Below are 21,625 nucleotides of genomic sequence, written 5' to 3'. Positions count from 1 at the left end.
GATGTCCCGAGAGTCTCTCGCACAACTGTTCGCCTCTGCGAGCAGTCGCTCGGAGAAGGCGGTGAAAAAAACGCAAACACACAAACGCCGACAAGACCGGGAAAGCGTGCGAAGGGTCGAGATGCGGCCTCCGGAGCGGAACAAGCGTGCGTACGCCTAACCTCGCGAGCGGCCGCCGCGACACTGAATATCGCTTCGCGCTGCGGCGGACACCTGTCGGTTCTCCGGCCGTCGTCGCCGCGCCGGTTCTCCGCTCTCTCTCTCTCTCTCTCTCTCTCTCTCTCTCTCTCTCTCTCTCTCTCTCTCTCCCTCTCTCTCTCTCTCTCTCTCTCTTTCGAGCGGAGTAGCGTGCTCGGAGCGCGCTCGCAGCGCCGCCTGCTGGACGCTCGCTGAGTCAGCGCCGGTTTCCCTGTACCACGTGCAGTGTTTCTGTTTCGTTTCCCCGAGCTCCGGCTTTTATTATAGGTGTGAATGCTCGTGCTGCTGGTCACCGGGAGAGAGAGAGAGAGAGAGAGAGAGAGAGAGAGAGAGAGAGAGAGAGAGAGAGAAATACTTTTGGCAGCCGTTTTGAAAATTGATACTTCGCGAGGCTGCTCCGCTACTGCTTGGGCTTTTTCAAGATTCTGGATGGAGGTGCGAGTGGTCGCTTTATTGCTTTGTTTTGCACTCTCGCGGTGATGCGATTTTTCTTTCTCTGTTGTTGGCAGATGCAGTGTTCTGCTGCTACAATACGAACACTTCACAAGAAATGTTCGATGTTAATGTCTTTTTTGGCTTGTTTAGTGGTTAACTACCTCTGGAACAGTGAGCTGAAACTGAGTAATCTGCAGGGTTAGTTGGCGAGTAATGAATTGCCTTTGTGGCTGCTTTATCTTTTTGAATCTCAACATTTGATTATGCGGATTTGGAATTTATTATTCAGTACATTTCACGACTCTTAAATATGTAAGAATCCTATAAGTCGCAGGTTGTAATTATTATAAACCTGTAACCTCCTTATCCGCTAATGCATAAACTTAAAAATAGACTTTTATCGCATCTATGAATTCATTTTCAATGTCGGGTTGTCAGCGAAAAGCAAATCAAATCGGAGCATATAAACGTTAAAAATAGTTGCGAAATCAAAAAGAGCATACGAGTACAGCCCGCAGCTTCCGCGTGACAATAATTCTTCACATTTCATCGCGTCCTATCTCGAGCTTTCGCTCAATGCCGAAACGATCTCGCATACGATCGTCCCAGCCAAGTCTCCCACATTTCTACCTATATACTTTTCCGAGCCCGCAGTTTCGGATTTCGCGTCTCTCCGTGCGTATTGTGTGCGTAATATCCACGAGCCACACTGCCGCTGCCTCGGCTCCGTGCCAGGAAAACCGGCAGCGAGATGAGCTTATTTCGCGGCTTTCTTTGAGGCTATATTTGCGCGGATGTGTGAATGGCACCGAAAGAGAGAGAAAGAGAGAGAGAGAGAGAGAGAGAGAGAGAGAGAGAGAGAGAGACGCACACGTGGAAAGTTTCGCGCTACATTAGCACGCGACATTTTCGTTTTCCCAGTTTCCGAGGCGATCTATGTGGACGTTAAGCGCACGCGTATATATCGAGCTCGTACGTCTTTTGATTTATCGACGCGACTAATTCGGAGCGTGCGCACATGAGCGCGAATGTATGATATCGATGGTCGTTGATTTTTGAATCCGCTGGTCAACGCCAGAACGATGTCGGAGAGCGCGGGCTTTGTATAAGCTGTGCGCAGGGCAAGATGTTGGCAGAGCCGCGCGTTTAGCCAATGGCGACGTCTGGCATATTTCGAAAAATGAATTATTGCGGTGAGTGGAAGCGGCGGGAAACACGTGTGCAAAACACGTAATATTTTTACGGTTTTTTTAATCTGGTTTTCTCTCAGACTATACTACATAGACGGTCGATTAATAATCAGCGCATAAAGCTTGAAATACGACTATTGAATTGATTTTATAATAAAGGAATTTTTATAATACACCATAGCATAGCTCTATAAATAACTATTAGTTCATCCACCAATGGCGAGCATTATTTTCTTTGTATAATAAAAATGTTTCGTTGGGATGTTTTCAAGACTACGTTTAAGATACAATTTCTGTTTACCGCATCACATTATTGGCTCATAAAAATCACGGTCATATAGCCCTTCGTAAATACATGCCACGCGAAAAGTTGTAAATTTTTGTCTTTGATTTATAGCCAATTAATATAACGCACGACTTTTACAGCGTTTAAATCCTCAACGAGTTGAACCCAATGAGAGTTGGGTGTCCGCTGTGTGAGTTTGTATTTTGTTAAACTTACATAATATTTGAACATCTACAACAAGTCAAGGAGTAAGATATAGTTTGTACAGTATAAGAACTAAATATGATACCATCGGTTTTATATAGCAGCTGGAGAAGGCGGATAAATTAGTTGATAAAATGTTTCATATCACTTAAGCGATGGAAAAAACTTTCTCCAAAAGCGTTTATGGCCTAAGTTTGCATTGCCTGACATACTGTAATTCCTTGGTCCATAAATGTGTAAGAATGTTATTTTTTCATTTGAAATATCTGTAGGTTACCATATAACACCAACATTAGGAACACTTGAAATGGAAATATATGGTATAAGAATACAAATTATAGAACAAAAGTTAGGCAGACATAACTACAAACCCGTTATAGGCAACAGATTCCCACATATCCAAAAGAAAACCAGACATTTCCAGCTCTTTCGCTGTTTTCGTTGGATCTGTCAGATTATTTTCCAGTACAAGAAGCGTATCATCGCTATGGCATCTCCTGATTACAAATAATAAATGAAATATCATGCAAAACAATTTGAATCTTAAAACCAAGTTGTTTTATAATTGTAAGCAATACCGTAATTATTTTTAGTGTGATTGAGATCTTCGCTGCGACTTTGCGATCCGTGAAAAGAATAATAATAAAAGTACACCGGACTTTTCGTTACCATAGCTTGTAGCCTCACCCCTTGTTCTATACCAGTGAAATGATGTTTATCCGACAACATGCGTATCGATGCAGATGCCGTGGTTGTGTTAATTTTTTTATTTCCAAAATAAAACTTTCGAGCCGCAACCGCTAAAATTTTATGCAGTCTCCTCGGTAAAGTGTAATTATATTGAAGAAGGTGAGAATGAGGTGCTATTGATATCCAATTGTCATTCAGATCCTTAAGAACGTTATCATGAGGAGCATATCCTAAAGAATAGTTTACATAGACTACATTATTTAGAAAAATTAATTGCAAGTTATAAATGATGAAAAAGAATTACAAATAATGACCTGCCCCTGGGTCACATCCCTCATCGCTAACCATACCAAATACAGCGGGAACATCGTACACTTCTTTTGCATTCGCAATTTCTTTGGGTGATTTATTGATAAAAGGACGAGTATCCGCCTTTTCGATAACAGGAGTAAATGGAGCCTCAGGCATAAATTGCCAATACTAGAAATCATTGAAAGTAGGAAAATTTTTGAAAACGTATTATAGTATAAGGGCACGTACCGCGTTAAATTATTCTATATGCGAGGAAACTCACAATAAAAATATAAAGTTCAAGCGTCCATATGTAGAAAGATATTTAGACAATTTTTACTTGTTCTATTATATGTTATGCAGAACACGATAGATTGTTATTGTTTAACAAACTCAACATCATTTAGGGACTTAAAAAATCACGGTTTTAAATTATATAATTTTTAAATATGTGCTAGTCTTTTTCAGAGATGACGATAATATTCAGTTAATAAAAAATGAAAGAATCTTAAATGTATGTAATTCTTAATTTTTGTTTGAGTTTAAGAAGAATTTACTGTGACTGTTTTTTTATGGATTTCCTCGTATCGTCATAATTAAACATTGTAAAGATGGACGTTTCATCTAATGAGATTAATCCCGAAGAAGATAAGGGAGATTCGAAAACGCGAGATCGTTTTGAATAATGGATTGGTAAAATTAAGATCATCATTACTTGGAATTCTTTCGTAGCAGCCAACAAAGATTGCGCAGGTATTCCTTTCAGGCAGTTTACTAGCTTGCGTGAATCCTGTGTTGGACAATTGAATATAGCACCCAGCTTTCGGGCTTTTTCTCTTGCGCCGAGTGCAAAACCCCACGGATTGAAGACCGTTCCACTTAATCCAATAGATCCATGGAAGAGTCCACGACTGAGGGGTGAAAGATAATGGTATTGGACACTTGAAGATCCGGCACTATAACCCACTAAGATAATTCTATTGGGATCGACGCCAAAATATGCGATGTTTTCCGAAGTCCAGCGAAGAGACAGACTTTGATCTTTGAGACCCAGATTTCCCGGGAGAACCTCGTCTTCGGTACTTAAAAAGTGTGTTTGAAATTCACAACTGTAAGACTAATTACTTGTGATATTATGATTTTTTGAAGAAAAGTATCGTGACAGATTTCACCTAGTATTCCAAGACGATAATTAATAGAGACGAAGCCGATATCCCTATCAAGCAGATACTTATTTTTGGCGCCGTATGTTAAGCCGTTGCCATACTGAAAAGATCCTCCGTGAATTAGAAAAATGACTGGTAGCTTTCGTTTAGTGTCCTCCAAAACTGGAACATTAATACTTAAATAAAGACAATCATCGGAGCCTGTAACACGACCTTCAGTCACCGGTAGTCCATTTTTGTCAGGAGGAATATCAAAATACTGGGCACACACTGATTTACTGTTCGTAGCGTTTAAAATTCCCCAAGGGCCAATAGGCACTGGTTCCTAAATGGACCACACAAAAAAATTCATTTACTGTGATAACATTTTTAAGTAGTTATAGTTTTTTTTAATGAACCTCGAATCGAAGACTTCCTGTCGGAGGCTTTGCATATGGAAATCCCTCATAGACCTCATATAGTCTGCCTTTGTAAGAAGTCTTGTACTGACCGATAACAGTACCCATAATGGTGTTTTAACTGTGGGCACATTTCCATCTGAATAAACCAGTGCGATAATTTGAAAAAGTAAAAACAAAGCTATCCTGTGTCCCAAGATTTCTATAATAAATACCAACAGTATATTTATTAAACTATTAAAAAAAATTAAACTCACATTTTTAATAGAACTTATAGCTTCAATCACAAAACAACAGCATGTCTTGATTTACGTGTTCGTTCAAAAAGAGTTAGAGACGGTTTGAAACAATACCAGCGAATGAGGCACTTTTAAAGTACGGTATCACAATCACCTTGTCAATATTTATCATTCATATTTCATTTATGTATCTCGAGCCATTATTAATTTTTGTCACGGATTACTATAAGGAAAGTCATTGTAAAAATTGTCCTCGAAAAAAGATAAATATTATTTTTTCAACCTCAACACATAATGTAAAAAATGTGTAATCGCATCATTAAGTACTTTGAAGTAATGCTAAACTTTTAGTTTTTATGCATTGATGCATCGACATTTTCTAAAGCCTTCTCGACACTCTTTATTTTCAAGATACAATATGCACAGTTAAAATTACGTGATTCTATTCCTCTTTATGTTTATGCAACGCGTTGATAAAGAAATAAACAGATAAAAAATGACCTACGAAATGCACAAATTTATTATTACATTTTGACCTGATATAGTTTTACTGTTTTTTTTTTTCAAATCTAAACTTATAGTTGGTTTCCGCATAAATCCAAATACTGGCGCACGTATAAAGATAATACGAACAACAATTGACCCTAAAGTTAATTAAGACTACTTTTTCCAGACTTTCTACTCCGTATAACTTTTAAAATAAAGCTTGCAATGAAAAACGAAGACCCAAGCACTATTTTAGGTTTTTCTACAATTTAAATACTCAATGTCTCCTCGTGTTTTCGGAGGTTCTGCAAAACTTTAGCTCCAATTAAATATTACATCCCCTTATATATTAACAAAATGCACTTTTTAAAATCGTTAAACATAGATATTATATTACATTTCGGGACCTTAGGATTTCAGGATTGGACCTATTAACGTATTTCGTAATCTTAATATAATTATCTTAATACATCGCCAATAAGATTGCCATGCAGCAATGAAAATAATTCATTGAAATCCTCATAATCAAATTAGTTTATAAATTTGACGACACACCATGTTATTTATGTGCTTTCACTAACATTTTTATATGGACGAATAAAAAAATGTTCTCAAAAAATTTGAGCAGTCTGAATTTGAACGAGACCAATTGAAAAAAGATGAGGCAATTAATTACTCTCACGAATATAAGAGGACGAAGTTTCTTCTGAGCTGGATGCTTTTGTCACTCCTCGTATCACGACTGGTTGTCGCGCACACACACACACACACACACATACACACACACATGGAGGTAGTCAAGTCTCCCAAACTGATCTTTCTACAAACACGAAAACTTCGCTACGAGTCAACTTCTCCACACTGTAATATAAGGAGTCGTGCACAGGAAAGGCGAAAAGGATCCTTAGGAGTTTGAAAAAACGCACGGAGTCGCTTGTCCTCAAAGCACACGGAGGTACTAACTCACGGAGCTTCCAAACCTGACTGCGACCGCGAATCCGCGTTTTTTGCCTGCGGGCGCCCAGGCCAAGCCTTTTCCGCGCTGGCCTACCCCAACTTGAAGGCAAAAAACATCGAGTGGGGAGACGACTCGTCCAGGGTTGCATGGGTAGTTTTGCAAGTGTAAGGGGTGGACGAGTCTGGCTGGTAGTGAAGATGCGCACCTCGACAAGGGGAGGATGAGACGATAAGGAGAAGAGGCATGCAACAATGAGCGGCTGAGTTGGCGGGCCTAGGGGTTTGCTCTTGAAACTCCCGCGACTTTGAAGGTGTAATCTCGTATAATTTGGAATATTGTGGTACAAACGTGTACAGCTAATGCATACAAGCTTGCGCCAACGGCTAAAACAAAAGTTCTCGGTTTTCATTTATAGAGTGATGACCATTGCAATTTAACAATCCAACACGATAGTTGCAAGCGCAAAAGGAAAAGTTAAATAAGCCTCGACTTTCCTCTTTTCCATCAAGCAGAAACCACAATTTTCAGTTTTCCATCCACTCCACGCGAGATACGGTCTCTCTCCTACATAAATTACCAGCCCTTTTTTATAACGCGGAGCCGACTCGTCCGTGAAGCCAAAAAACAAGGTGCAAAACCGGAGTCTGTGCGCAAAAGCCTGAGAGAGCGAGAGAGAGAGAGAGAGCGAGAGAGATATTCCGCAGCCGAAAATAAAACGACGATGCAACACCGCCGCAGCAGCGGGTAATTGTGCGGTGAAAAAATAATCAGCTGCCGCGTCACGTACGCGCGCGCAAGGTAGGCACTCCTCCTCCTCCTCTGGCTGCAGACTAGACTCGCGTCTCTGCGGGAAGCATTGTCGGCTGGCCGGTATACACGACGCGTGAATGAAGACGACTATATGCATACTACGCACTACACCCTCCAGAGTACCTGCACACCCTCTATCTCGCTCGACGTGGAGAGAGGAGAACAAGAGGGACGCGTGACGAAGTGTTCGACGTGGAGAGCCGTATCGCGCAGTCTCTACGACGCGGCTCATCGCATAGAAGTGTCGAGTTTTTGCATCATGCGAAGCGCCACCGCATGTACTGAGGTATTTTTTCCTTTTTCGTAAAAGAGCGGTTGCGAAATGAGGGAAATTCGTACCGTTTGCAGGTACCTGCTATACGGAAATACTGCGGGTGAAAGAGATGCAGTTGCAAGCTCGATTTTCTTTTTAGAAAAAAATAGGTTGCATTTCTGCATTAAAACTTTCTTCATTGAAATTCAACTATATTTAAGTGAGTTCAAAGAGGTAAAGGGTAGGCTATTCGGAGCACTTTTTATCAGAGCGTATCCGATGCAGCATTCTGAATTGACATTTATTTTTAAACTTATGTTTATTCCATATCAGAATTGAGTATATAATTGCAAAAATTATGGTTAACGTACTAGCGTAAATCGGCACTTATTTCACGCCCATCTCTGGCATAAGTGGACAATTATTGCACCGTACTTATCGCTGATACATGCCGTGGTATAAAGGACTAATTTACTCCACTTGTGTGATCGTAATGTACTATAATAAAACTGAGCTTAAAGATCTCTCAAACATTTCTAAAAAATTCTAACCCAAACCTACTTGGGCACACGTACAAGCGTGTCTAACGAACCGTCGACGCATTGCCTAAATAACCCCCCGAGAGAAGCGCTCATGATGGTTTCTGCGCCAGACTAGGGAACAAAACATCAGTCAGAAAGAGAGAAAGGGCTTATATAGAGAGCACAGCTCTATGGGTGCAGACACGTCTGACGCCCCCCGCGCGTCAGACACTCTTTGACTGCATCAACGTGTACATCAGTCGGGGCGAGCATCGCGAAAGTCGTGAAAACAATAACGCGCTGGCGAAATGAGGGATAAAAAAATGCCCGATGCTTCGCGTTCAAATTGGGGGGGAGCGATGCAGTGATGATGCAGTAGTACATCATCCTTCCTCCCGAAATCTAAACAATAACTGTAATGACGTCCTGACGCGATGCGCCTTTCTCGCGAGCATAATGCGAATCGTACGCATCCCTCTTTCTTTGTCTTATGGGCTGTTTGTACGAGGGCTCTTCACTTTGCGCGCACGCCCTCGTCCTTTCATCAAGCTCCTCGCCCACAGCGCGTGCCTAAATGAAGTGGCTGCTCCAATTATTAGAGACGTACGTGCGCGCCCGAATTTATCTCTCGGCTGCCTTTTGACCTGGTACACATTTCGCTGTTTCTATTCGCTGCTGCGTGCGCATCTTTCTTTGCGAAACATCTTTTAGTCTGTACCGCAAAACGCAGCTCTGCAGCTATATTATATAAACCACGATGATCACCTCGTTTCGCACGCAGCTATCGCATCTAGAAGGGTATATCGATAAATACCCTCGAGAGCATAACAGCCGCGCTATCTTCCGAGAACTCGTCGTAATTCACGCGCTAAACAATTTAGATTATCGCGCGGGTATAACAGCTCGCTCGTCCGTGCCCACATAAAGCAGACCGCGAAAGTCAGGCGCGCATAAAAACCTCGGCCAAACAGCGCTTCCACACATAAACCAACACTTTAACAGCTCGTCCGCCGTGTCCTCGCGTCCGCGCGAGTGCGAGCAGTTTTCCCTCGACTCCCGCGTGTGTTGAGCCGCAGAGTAAAAAAGTTCGCGGCAGCAGCCAGACTCGTAAATCACAAAAAATCCATACATCATCCTAGTCAAGAAATGACACCGCTCCGCTCGCTCATCCCCGCGGGAGAAGAGTAACTTCCAGGCGAACGGTGAGCCTGGCGCGCAACCCGTTATTAACTTGGCGCAAGCGAGATATCGCACGCGCGCGCGTCTCCTTAAACGTCCCTCACTCCTGCCGCGTATAGACCCCCTTAATTGGCGAATATAGCCTGGAACAATGTTTCACTCCTCGGCGAGCCACGAGGACGATCGACGTCGATAAATCAAAGGCTTCCCTCTCGCGCGCAGCGGCAACCGCGAGAGTAATAAATACATCTTGCGCCAGGAGAGCAGCTATGTGTGTTTAAGAACCGTCGGTTAGTAGACAAAGTCGCTCTCTGTGCGCTCGAGCCGGGGAAAAACGTGTTTGCGCTTTGCAATATCGCGAACGAGCGAGAAACCGCTCGTTACACGCTTTGATGGAAATATTCGTATAAGTAATGCTGCCGTGATAATTGTTCGCGTTATTATGAAAGCGTAATGCTGCAGCCGGTAGTTTCAGCTCTACGCGTGTACACAGCTGTAAAGTAAATAACAGCGCGCGATGCGAGGCGTTGGAAATTCAGTCGAGCCTTGAATCGCGCGCTAATGCACAGGGACGATTTATTTTATTAATCCGCTGAGCTGTGCGTCTCTTTTTTAATCGCCATTTCGCAACACAGTGAATGAAATAGCCGCGTGCAATTTTTCAAATTACCCTCTCCCTCTCTCTCAGCCGCCGTATACTTTAGCTTTTACTAGCCGCTACCGCGTCGTCGTTTGTTCGTGATCGGCGCGGCCGTAAACGGCTTTATATAATTATGGCTGTCAATAAAGCGTCTGGCCCGCGCGCGCGCGCGTCAGCCTTCAGAAGTAAAATGATCGCGTCTACGCGCGCTTTACTCCCGAATAACAGTATACGATAAAATAATAAATAACTAATTGCAAGCTCATATCGCCGTGCGGGTAAAAACAGCCGAGCGAAAAAGCGCGGCATCGAACCAGCCGAGATTCAACGTCGATCTTACCGGTTTATTTACGCCTATACACTCGCGGAGAGAGAGAGAGAGAGAGAGAGAGAGAGAGAGAGAGAGAGAAAGGGAGAGAGGGACTTGCACTTGCATGCGCGCGCGCGGATTATGGGTATGCAGGCTATGTGTGTGTGTGTGTGTATAAAAGTCAAGAGAGGTTCTCTTACCGGAATGTAGCCATCGGGCTGTGGCCTGTCGGTGTCCCTGAAAGAAGAGAAATGCCATTCGTCAGGATGACGGTGGGAATTTTCGCAGCGCTCTTGGCTTTATTTCTCACAAATGCGCGCGAGCGAGAACTCGACTTTCCGCGCGCAACCAGTCCGCGAATTCAAGTTCAACGTCCAATTTGTAAGGATACCGTGTCCTGCAAGTTTTCGATGAAAGAAGAAAACGCGGTGTCGTTTTTCGAGCTACACCCTCGCGCACTTGCGATTCCGGGAAGGAAAAGCCACCCACGAGGAGTCGAAATCAGCGCGCGTCGCCGAGAATTTGTAAGCATAATTCAATGGTAAATTCGAACGGTTCTCCGTCACTGCTACGGAGTAGTTCCGGAGTCCATCCGCGCGGCGAGCGGAGCGAGGAAAATATTCGAGCGATTAGCGGCGGACGAGGCGCTCGTTAACGGTGCGCTCCACACGGATCTGCACTTGCCTGTTGAGTCTCCGCTGGATCACGGGCGTCTGCGGAGTGCTGTCGTGAATGATCACCTGCGCCGCGTCTATCTCCTCGCACTCCTCCTCCTCCTCGTCGCTACTGTTGTCCGATGGCTCGTCTGCTGCTGCTGCTGGAAACGAACAAAACGTAACCTCGTTATAGATATCCATCTCTGACGAGTGCGCGCTGTTGAATTTTCCTGTCCTCTCCTCTGTGTGTGCTTGCGCAATGAACTGCATATGTACTGCTCTTTTTCTTTTTTTATACCGTGAGACGGGTACAGACGAGTGGCCATAACTGTTTTTCCCGGCTGCAGCACGGAAAGTGCAGTTATTATTTAATTAGACGCGCGAATATTGAAACTGGACGTTTCCGCCGCTCCGATTTTATTTGTCTTGTCACGAATACACGCGAGATGTTTTCTCAATTATCGATGCGCCGCTCGCAGCGCAACATGGAAATAGACGATAGCGCGACAGAATTGCGAAGAGTTGTTTGCTCTAATAATAACTCGATTATTTCATACTCCTCTATTGACGTCCGATGCCATCAGCGATGGAAGCCCAATAAGAAGTTGTTGGCTCTCAAAGACTCGAGTGGCGGATCTCGTCAACTTCACCCGCACGCAGAGATATTAAAAGCGATATTCCGCGAGCGTAGCGACGCAGAGTCGTATTAAAAATCCTTCAAACAAAGGCGGCCATCAATCACGAGCTCTTGAAATATCCAGCGCGGAAAACATCGAGTGCCACTCTCTCTCTGCCAATCACGAAAGAAGCTTCACTCTCTCGACGACTTCTGATTGCCGCGCTGCTCTCGAGTGCCCGCGCCTTTCTGTACCTCATACAAACGCGCGTTTTTAACGGGACTCAGCGCCGCGGACGAGATTCGTTTTTCCGCGAGCTTTGCCGAATCGTAAAGGGCTCGCGCGTCCACACAGGCAGCGTGCGGTGATTATCGTCGCGGGCCCCGAGGGCGACTAGCTGCGCGTGACGTCAGCGACTGTTCTTTTGTATTAATTTCGCGAGCGCACTTTCACGGAAAGTAGCGCCGCCGCGCCAATGACCAATTGTGTACGCGCGCTGCATTTGCATAAGAAAATATCGATGTGTACTTCTCTCGGGGAGATAAATGAAGCCGCACTTTTACGGGCGAGTAAATTGAATTCGAGCTTTTTGAGGATGGCTGCGGTCGTCTAGTCGTAAATACATCAAATCGAAACCTGGTTTTGAGATCTTTTTCGCAAGCGCGCCGTGCTTGCGGCGGCTAGTGATACGCCACGCAATTTTAATTAGAATGTCTCCGCGGTGCTTCGCTTTTAACGAGTTCCAGCGGAAGTTGTTAAATATCGGAGCTGTATAGCGATATAGCTATACTCAGTTCATTATGGATGATCATCGTGAATCATGTGCAAGTCGACTCCATTGAACGATTGTATTAATGAAGCGACTTGTGAATAAAATGAGGTCGATTCTCGCTTTTACCTCCAGAAAATTTCTTCTGATTCCTCGGCATCATAGGGCTGTGACCAGGTCCTACTATGTCGCCAAGCAGGTCATCGATATTCGTGCTGTTACCGATGAAAAGTGGTAAATTAGCTGGTCGTTTGCGCGGCGCCGATCGTCTCGGTGGTGTTTGGCGTACGTTTGTGACATTGTCGTAGGGTGGCATGCGACCGCCATAATTGTCCGGAGGATCTGGTGGATTTTCAATCTGAAATCCATCAATAAACTTTCTTACACATGTTTATGACTTCAGCTTTGTAAAAAGAATGCATCTAAAGTATATGCTTGCGGAATTCACGTGCGATTGAACAGTACATTATCCATAATTTGATGGCGTTATGTGACAGTTATGTTACAATTTAGACGTGAGATGACCTCGACAGTTAAAGTGCTGCTTACCCCCTCCGGACTCGCCCGATCTCCAAGCGGCTCATCCTCGAGCGGGAACCTCGAGAAGCCGATTCCCCTACCGCTGTCATCTTTCTCCGACACCAGAATCCCGATCTCCACCTTGTCGAAGGACTCGGAGGAATCCGAGTTGCTATTGCTAGCCTCAGTATGAATCTCCTGCACACCCTCGGGTATATTCGACGAGCTGTCCAGCCACCAGGGTCGCTCTCCACTCTCGATGTGTCTGATTCTGTTACCGATTGGTCTGCCATCGCTGCTCGACTCAGTCGTCGTGGTCCGGCGACTCACCGCCGGCGAGACGGGGATGACCTCGACACCTTCGGGTACAACGTCCGGATCATCGCTGAGCCACCAGGCGCGTTCTCCTGACTGCTGGTGGCGCAATCGGTTGGCGCGACTTTGCCGCGGACTCGATCGCGCGCTCCTAGTCGAACCCTTGCGACTGAGGCTGCCGTTGCTGTTGGGCGGCGAAGGTGGAGGTGGCTCTTTCAGCGAATTCTGCTGCTCGTCCAAGAGGATGTTGTTGTCGTTGTCATCCAGCCACCAGGAGCGCTCTTCCGAATCCTGGCGCCACACGTTGAACTTGAATTTACCTGCAGAGGCGAAAAGGTGCATTAATCATCAATTTGGGAAACGCGATTTTCTCGATTGTCAGTTGTTGCGAGATTCTTGAGCAACGTGTACGCAAAATTCGGTGTCAATATTTAGAGGATGTTGAGAAATTAATGTTTTTGTTTATTAAACGCTCCGTGCAATTAATTACCGATTGAACATGCGTGCTTTCTTCAAACATTATTTTCATTGAAGAGAACGGAGATGTTTATAGTATAAGAAAATAGCCGCTCATAATGCTACAAAACGCTGACGCAGAAATAAAGCACGCATTCAGGCCAACACGCACGCATAATGAGAACGCTTTGGCCGCTATAAGTGTGCATTTATTTCTATACAAAATTTCGTAAATTATGTCAAAAGATGAATAACGAGTAGCTCAGTACTTGAATAAGTTAACAGGTTAACGATATTTTCTGCTAATAAACAGAACTGGTTAAACCTATTGTAAGATTCACGAAGGTCAGTATACGTTCACAAGTTGAGCAAGAACAAAGTGTTTACGTTATTTCGATATCTAGAAGATCTAAAATTTTGAGATCGGTTGAATACACTTGCATTGCTTGAAGGTTATCTATGATTCAACACGTCTATAATATTCTAAAGTATATTAAATGCTATAGCCTGCCACTCATATAAAAGTCATCCGCATATTCACCGCCATCTCTCTCCAAATTTACCCATCCTTCTTAGTACTCGCGCAGCCATAACCCGCTTATCCGCGGCACCAGCGCTATCACTTTTCCCCGTAAAGCGTTTTAAAAAAAGATGCATCTCGCGGCACTTTTCTATCCGGCTCGCTGTATTTTAGGCGATCTATGTATAAACTGCACGCCGCCGCGAGATCGGCTCCCCGACGTAGAGAGGGAGAGAGAGAGAGAGAGAGAGAGAGAGAGAGAGAGAGAGAACACGCGCTTTGCCTATTCTCTCGTTGCGTAATCCCCGCTCCGCTAATGTTTTTAACAACAGTGCGTAATCGTTTTTTCGTTTTTGTTTGCACGAGCTGTACACTCTAGACGGATTCGAAAAGAATCCGAAGCCAATCGTGTGACACAATTTGCTCGAAAACACTGCACCACGTCGCACAACTGGCATTCGGATTCCCTCGCAGAGTCTTGCACAATTTGAGAAAAGCCGCGTTTACCGTCATCCGGAAGCACGGTGCTGATGGTCGTGTCTTGACTGACGTCGTCGTTCCTGCTGGGGTTCCGCTCCACGCCGTCCGGCACGTTGTCCGAGTTCGGGTCCAGCCACCAGGGTTTCTCGCCCGACGACTGCTGCCTCGTCCTCGTCCTGCCCTGCTCGCCTCCACTCTTCTCCACGCCGTTCGCGAAGCTGCGGCTCTTGCTGAGGCTTTGCGTTGACTTGGAGTTCCTCTTGCCGTCCGAGTTCTCCTCGCTGCAGGCTTCCACCCAGCCGCCGTTTCTGATGTCGGCGCCGCTCTCCTGCTTGCCGCTGGACTTGAAGAGCTTGGTCACGGGAGCGAGTGCCCGCATGAGGAAGGACTTTGCCTCGTCGGTCTTGTTGCCGGATTTGTCGCTTCTGGACCGGGGACTGGACGGCGGTCGGGGCGGTTTGTCGCTGTTGACGGACAGCTCGTCGGCCGAGGACGCGAGGACGCTGGTCCTGGAGGAGCCGGCGCTCATCTTGCCTTTGCCCTCGGCGAACGGAGAGTCCGAGGTTCGTCTTCGCCGGGCTCCTGCTCTCCGGGATTCCGGCTGAGCGTTTTCCTCGTCCTCCTCGCTTTCGGACGACTCCGAGGAGCTGTTCTCCGTGCTGCACTCCGACGTCGACACCGACATGGTCCTCGAGATGCGTCCGTTCTGGCCGTTGTGGTTGCAGGGCGACTTGGAGCTGCTCTTGCGTAGCTCCGGCTTGCGCGCCGAGGCCGACTCGGGTGTCGGAGTCTTGGACTTGGACTTGCTGGACCTGATCGAGCCGGACGAGCCGGAGGAGGCCACCTGTTGCGTCCCCGCCGACTCGGAGTTCGCCTCGGACTGCGAGTCCTGCGAGCTGACCGACACGCTCCGCTGGCACTTCTTGTGCAGCTTCCTCTCGCAGATCTGGGAGCGCGAGGGGTCGCCGTTCTCCATGTTGAGGGCCGACTTGCGGAAGTCCTTGTTGACGTACTTGACGGGCCCGGGCCCACCGGCGCTGCTCTTCCCGACCATCTCGGACTTGGGAACCGGCGGCTTGCGGTCGCGTGCGTCCGGCGACATGGCCTGACGCGAACTACTACTCGCCGCCGACGATCCAGCAGCTGAGGCACACTTGCTGCTGTTGCTCGAAGACGAAGCCGACGGTGGCGCGCTGGCGGTGGAGGTGGCAGCGGCTGACTTTATTTTCGTCGGCGACGCTGCCGCTGCTGCAGCGCCGGCCGAGGACGTCGACGATGCAGCAACGGAGGCAGCTTTGCCGCTAGATCGGCCGGCGCTACAGCCAGTTGGCAGGCTGACAGCCGAGGAAGCGGAGGTGGCCGCCGAGTCGGCGCCCGGCGACGTCAGATGACGCGACTTCAGAGAACCGCTGCGCGTGACGCTGCCGGGTCTGCTCGGTCCCGGCGAGTTGTGGCCGCTGCCGCCGTCCGACGCGCGGCTCGAAGACTCCCGACGCGAGCCTTGGCCGTGGTCCTGGCCCTCGACGATGCGCGACGAGGCTTGACTCGCGTCCGATCTCGACCGGTCCTCGCTGCCGGTCCGCTGTGCCAACCTCCTCTGACTCGAGCTCGGCCTGCTCTGCGGCTCGGACAGACTGCTGGACGTGGACCTGGTCGAGCTGTCCTTGGAGGCGTAGGCGCTGCTGCTGTCGTCGCTCCGAGACCGGGAGTTGTAGCCGTAGGAGCCGGTGACTCGTCTGGGACTCGACCCGGCGTAGCTGGTCCGCGGCGTGCACGAGTTCGAAGTACTGGTGCTGCAGGAGTTGGCGCCGTACTTGTCGAGGTAGGACGAGACCCAGGGTGTCGCGGGTACCCTCGAACTCGCACCGCTGCTGTACCTGGAGCTGTACCTCGACGGCGGCGACTCCGCCTCGACGCTGCTGCGGTCGACTTGCTGTTCTTGCTCCCGCGTTTCCACCTTGCCGATCTCCGACTTCTTTACCTCCTTTCGCACGGGTTTCGGAGCGGGCTCCAGCCTCTTCGTGCGGGTGTACGCTGTCAACGCCGGAGGAGGCGTGGGCGAAGTTCCCCTCGTGACGACTGTGACGACGACGACTTCGTCTTCGGTGTGACTCTCCTCCGCGGCACTGCTCGTCGAGTTGTCGTTACCGTTGTCGGCGTGCTCGTGATCGGTAGTGTTCGTTTGTCGGCTTCCGTTTACCGGCTGGGCTTCCGTCATCACCGGTGTCTCGAGGGGCTTGCTGGGAACATCCTCGGGAACGGAAGAGGGTGTGGATTTGACAGTGGGACTGCGGAACCTCTCAGCAGTCGTGTAACCGATGCTGGCGGTTACGTGCTCGGGATTAGCGCGGGACGTGGAGAGCGAGTAGCGGCCGCTGGTCGTGCCGTTCGATGCGGAGCCGTTGCTGTAGCGCGTGGACAGTGGAGTTGACAGGGACTCGGATGTGCCTGAAATTCGCAGAGAGCATTTTTGGATTAATAAAAGTTCACGAAAACGTCTACTACAAATATCGGCTCAGATTCACTCGACGCACTGGTGCTTTTTCCAAAGGTCGGGGTCCTCGAGTACACGCGATAGCCCGGTGCCTTGATGCCGACTTCGGGGCTGGGCTCTCGCGCAGGTGGTCTCAGTCCAGTTCTGTAAGTCGGCTCCTTGTCCTTCTTGTCGCTGCCGTAGCTGCGGCTGGACTCGGAGTACGAGGTGGTTCCGCCGTATCTGGAAGACAGACTGTCGGGCTCCCGGCTGACTTCGCGAGAAGCGCTGCCAGTCCTATACCGATCCAACACCGAGGAGGGACGCTCGGTACTGTGGCTGGATCTGCTGCCCAGCGTGTACTTCTCGAGAATGGACGTGGGACCAGCGTTGGAGGAACGACTGCGGGTACGAGTGTCTTCTTTCGAGATTTTCGTTGGGGTCGCTCTATCTTTTTCCGAATTTTTGGTGCCTGGGAGAGAGAATTCGTAATTTTAATATTTCACAGCTTAAAAATATAGTGATGAAAATTTACGTCATTATTCAGCAACGTCCTTTTAAACTAGATATTTCAGATGTGATTAAAAATGAGTTATTTGATACAGTGATCGAAAAAAATAAAAATAAAATACATCTCAAATGAAATTAAACTCACAGGAATATTTATAGGAGGGTTTCTCTTCGACCTTATCTCCATCTTTTTTCGAGAAATTCGTGCCGTAGGAGCTGCCAATGCTTCTCTCTTTCGTCGCTGCTGTTTTTACGGAGGCCGAGCCGAGGCCTGTGTAGCTGTTTCTGTAATTACTGTAACTGCTTCCGGTCGATGCATTCCTTCCGAATGTGCTGCCGGCGCCGATGCCAGTTCTCGTTCTGAAAGATCCAGTATCGCTCTGAAAATAGATTCCTCCATTAGCTTGATCAATTCAATTTTTGCAGAACGACTAAGAAAAAGCTTCGGAGAATTGTTGGCGCAAACACCAAAAAGTATCTTATACTTCATTTGCACAAAAACGTAGTAGCATTAAATTGCTACGATACATAAATTCCTCGTCATCGCAATTTATGACATTTTTGAAGATCCCGCGCTAACGCGGCCTAACGAGCCAATAAAATGTTCGAGCATCCGCCAAAGAGCCTGACACAGTCCGGTGTTACAACACTCTCGCATAACACGCCCGAAGAATCCGATTACATAAAGCGAGGCAATAATATACATAAGAAAGTCAGTCGCCTTAGATAATACGCGCGAGCGCGCACGCAATGAGACCAACTGAGCCGCGAGCCGGGACCCAATGCGACGTGCCATTTACTCGGTCGATCGATCGAGCCCATCGCGCGAGAAAACGCGACTGTCCGCCTACTAATACTCATAGGTACACCGAAAAGACAGCACAGCCCAGGATACTTTCTCGCGAGCTCTCGATTTCACTGCTGCCGGGGGATTATCGCGCGATATTATCGCATCGCACGTGAAAGAGAGACGGATGCCGGCGACTCATAGAGATAGAGATAGATAGAGAGAGAGAGAGAGAGAGAGAGAGAGAGAGAGAGAAGTGCGCCGCGCGTCTGTGTATGTGTGTTTATAAACCGAGCGCGTGCGATATATCACCTACAAATTATTTCTTTGACAGGTCCATTCTTCATTGTCCGTCGCGGCGAGTGTTGCTTCTCGACCTATGACCGCGTGGATTTACGTTGTCTAGCGCTTGCTTAGCGCAGAAAGGATCTTTTCTTTTCCTGTCTCTGCCCCTCTCTCTCTCTCTCTCTCTCTCTCTCTCTCTCTTCCCGCCTATATGCCTTTCTCGCGGCTTTTTTTCTCGGGGCGAAGAGGAATCGTCGATGCGCACGCGAACGTAGGATTCCCGACTCGTCCACGAGCGTTTGATTTTTTAGCTTTTCACGCTCGGTTCGTGAGCGCTGTTTTCGTTCTTGAGCGCTCATGTGCTGGATAATTGGATTCTATAACACGAAACGGCAAACGGCTCAAATGCTCGACTCCTTTCTTAAACGACTATTTACTTTATATACGAGCGTAGAAGTAACGTTGTCTGTTACAGCTATATGCATGATTTATACCCCTAATTGCTTCGCGACGATTAAATTACCGACGGACAATTTCTCTCATCCGCTTACATAGTTAAAAAAAAAAATTTTGCAAAAGCCACGGATAAATATCTCGAAAACTGTGCTTTAGCCGCGTCATTAAACGAGAATGAGTTTGTACAATATGACGATGAGTTACCATGTATCGAGGGCTGCGAGGCGTCTAGCGCATCGGGGGGAGAAATAACAATTCGTTCAATTAGCATAAGTTCGGCAAGCTGCCCCTCGCAACTGAAAATAGACGAGTGGTTTAGTAGTCGAGCTCACCAGAGAGTAATAACCTTTTCGCTTCTTCTTCTTCTTCTTCTTCTTCACGGTGTGCGCTTGTAGTTTAACGTAACCGGTGGCTCGCGAGCGAATAAAATCGAGTTTGTATTCGCTTTGCTGCGCGCTTGCTTGTTTTTGCTGCTGCGTGTACCAAGGGTGAATCGAAGTAATGGCTGCTCGTGTTCTATTATTAAAAGCTGCACCTTATTTCGAGAGAACTTTTAATCGAAACTGCACACATTCGTTAGCGCGCGTAGCTTTGAGAGAAAAGTTTATAGGTTAATGTCGTTTTGTTGTTCGACGAGCGTCTCTTGTTTTGCACGTTGTTATTGTAACGACAGGTGAAATAAACTCTGGCCTATTTTTATTTTAATTAAATAAATATGAATCATTTAAACATTATATTATATGCATTAGTAACGTAAAAAGTGCATGAGTCATTGTTTGTTTGCGTTGAATGACCGAATGCAGAGTAATATCGCTCGCATAAGTATAAATATAGAAATAAATTATACGTGCGCAGGTGAATCATCGATCCCTAAATTATTCATCCGCGTATTAGGGGAACGGATTGAGATGCCAACTAATGATTTGATGCACGCCTGCTATAATGAGCAGATATCAAGCTGATTAATCGAGGCCGTGATTACATTAGGGAACCGACATACCAATCGAACCAGGTTTGCTTTAGCTATGAGTATCTATAACCGAATGCTAATGTATCTGCATAATTAAACGGTACAATAAAAATTGGAGCTCGTCCAGATTAATAATCAACTGAGATAAAAAGTTACAGCCAAAATTTACGTTTCCGCATGTAAACACGAAAGAAGTAGCGTCCCGCAACGCGTAGGTGCGTATTCCATTAATTTCGCGTTAACTCGGTCGCACAGCTGTTGCACGCAGCTTTCTATTTCTCTCTTCCTCTCTCACTTCGTATCTCTCTTTCTGATGAAAATTACGAGGACGCGACGGTAGCCAAAGTAAACCTCGTGACGCTGCGGCTCGAGCTGCGTGTGCGCGAGGTGGCTTCGCGCGCGCTCAGGATAATTCGCGAGTTATCACGATAAATCTACGCGCAAAGTGTAGAGAAGCTACTGCTGCTGCTGCTCCTACTGGGGAGGTGTAAATGGCTTCGTCGACGTTATCTTCCTTACGAATTTTACGGAGCGTGGAAAAGTTACGAATTTGTGGTGTGTGTTAGGTGCCGAGAATCTGTTTTGAGCGTGATTACTATCAAATGTAGTTAATTTGATGGAGCTGAGATTTTAGGGGAGTTTGCATTTTGTGGGATGATTTACGGTTATATTTATCCCGTGTTTCAGTTATTGTTGATGATACGAAAATCATTGATTCAACGAGTTTTTATGGCGATGCAGGTGTCTTGCGTGAGCCCGACCTTTTCTACCGAATCACTTTAGGCATGTGAGCAATATTCTTAACAGAACGTAATCACTTTCATGATCTACTTGATTCGTTATTTATAAACGCATTACGATTCGTAATATGTATGACTAATAAATTTTCCGCCAATAAAATCGCAGAGGCATACAAATTTTGTAGTTCTCTAGCGAAAGGGGTATGTATCTTGGCTGTTACGTTCACTGAGTAGGACATTTAATTTATGTGATTCATGAAATCATACGGTTGCGTACAAGTTAGGTGCAAATAAACGCGTTATTTCCCTTGCAAAATAATAAACAAACTATTAAATCGCGCGCCTCGAAAATTTACACTTTATTCGTTATAAATTGTCAACGTTAGTTGCGGCTCCTAAAAGAAATAATCGATTGTAATATACATCCCACCCGCGGCAAAATTTACCTTTCAAGTCTAATAATCATGCCCAGCGGTATCACTGCAGGAAAATACACCGGAGCATCTTCTCGATAAGTAAAAGCATCCGTCTCTCGGCTCAGCGCTGGAATAAAATCCGGGGCCATTCGTTATTATGTTAATGCGAGCCGCGCCGATAATGGAATCAGGTCGTGCCGGCGCACTTTATCCGAGATCTAGCCAAGGCACTGGGGATACGGAAATGGCGATAATTTTCGGGGCGCCGCAGTCGAGGCCTTCAGGTATAAGTATAAGAGAACGAGCAAGAGAGAGAAAGAACGGCTTCGCGCCAGCTGCACCTTCCTACAAACTGCGCGCGCCAGCGAAACGGACGTTACTCCTGAGAATGATATTTCTCGC

General features: G+C 46.7%; 2 protein-coding genes across 6 annotated transcripts in view; both read right to left on the bottom strand.

The window, feature by feature from the left end:
* The window catches only part of LOC100115129, a 213,927-nt gene that overhangs the window by 180,977 nt on the left and 11,325 nt on the right, over positions 1 to 21,625 (bottom strand). For 3 of the 5 annotated variants that reach the window (XM_031923721.1, XM_031923723.1, XM_031923722.2), the window contains exons 2-8: positions 17,715 to 17,949; positions 17,121 to 17,531; positions 14,614 to 17,034; positions 12,846 to 13,450; positions 12,426 to 12,654; positions 10,939 to 11,071; positions 10,455 to 10,491 (exon numbers count right to left, since the gene is read on the bottom strand). In XM_031923721.1, coding sequence (XP_031779581.1) covers positions 10,455 to 10,491; positions 10,939 to 11,071; positions 12,426 to 12,654; positions 12,846 to 13,450; positions 14,614 to 17,034; positions 17,121 to 17,531; positions 17,715 to 17,949 — 4,071 coding nt within the window. Of the gene's footprint in view, positions 1 to 10,454; positions 10,492 to 10,938; positions 11,072 to 12,425; positions 12,655 to 12,845; positions 13,451 to 14,613; positions 17,035 to 17,120; positions 17,532 to 17,714; positions 17,950 to 19,301; positions 19,326 to 19,429; positions 19,784 to 21,625 lie in introns of those variants that run through there. The other 2 variants (XM_031923724.2, XM_031923719.1) reach the window with 2 other exon arrangements.
* Positions 1,868 to 5,028, bottom strand: LOC116416187 (venom carboxylesterase-6-like). The gene is made up of 7 exons (XM_031923725.1): positions 4,859 to 5,028; positions 4,466 to 4,785; positions 4,010 to 4,385; positions 3,318 to 3,483; positions 2,892 to 3,233; positions 2,685 to 2,810; positions 1,868 to 2,614 (listed from the first exon to the last, which is right to left on the bottom strand). Exons 1-6 carry the CDS (start codon positions 4,964 to 4,966, stop codon positions 2,764 to 2,766), a joined length of 1,359 nt encoding a protein of 452 aa, XP_031779585.1. The 5' UTR covers positions 4,967 to 5,028; the 3' UTR covers positions 1,868 to 2,614; positions 2,685 to 2,763.

This window comes from Nasonia vitripennis, chromosome 2, assembly GCF_009193385.2.
Source record: "Nasonia vitripennis strain AsymCx chromosome 2, Nvit_psr_1.1, whole genome shotgun sequence".
Classification (NCBI taxonomy): domain Eukaryota; kingdom Metazoa; phylum Arthropoda; class Insecta; order Hymenoptera; family Pteromalidae; genus Nasonia; species Nasonia vitripennis.
Note: the sequence above shows the minus strand (reverse complement) of the source record. Positions and strands in the feature narration are given on the sequence as shown.

Bases quoted from the DNA above. Each gene is read 5' to 3' on its own strand.
- LOC116416187 (XM_031923725.1), bottom strand. From the start codon at position 4,966: ATGGGTACTGTTATCGGTCAGTACAAGACTTCTTACAAAGGCAGACTA. The intron at 4,386-4,465 runs TGAAATCTGTCA...ATTTCAAACACA, and splicing joins TATCGTCTTGGAATACTAGG to CTTTTTAAGTACCGAAGACG. The intron at 2,811-2,891 runs GTATTGCTTACA...ATTTGTAATCAG, and splicing joins TCACACTAAAAATAATTACG to GAGATGCCATAGCGATGATA.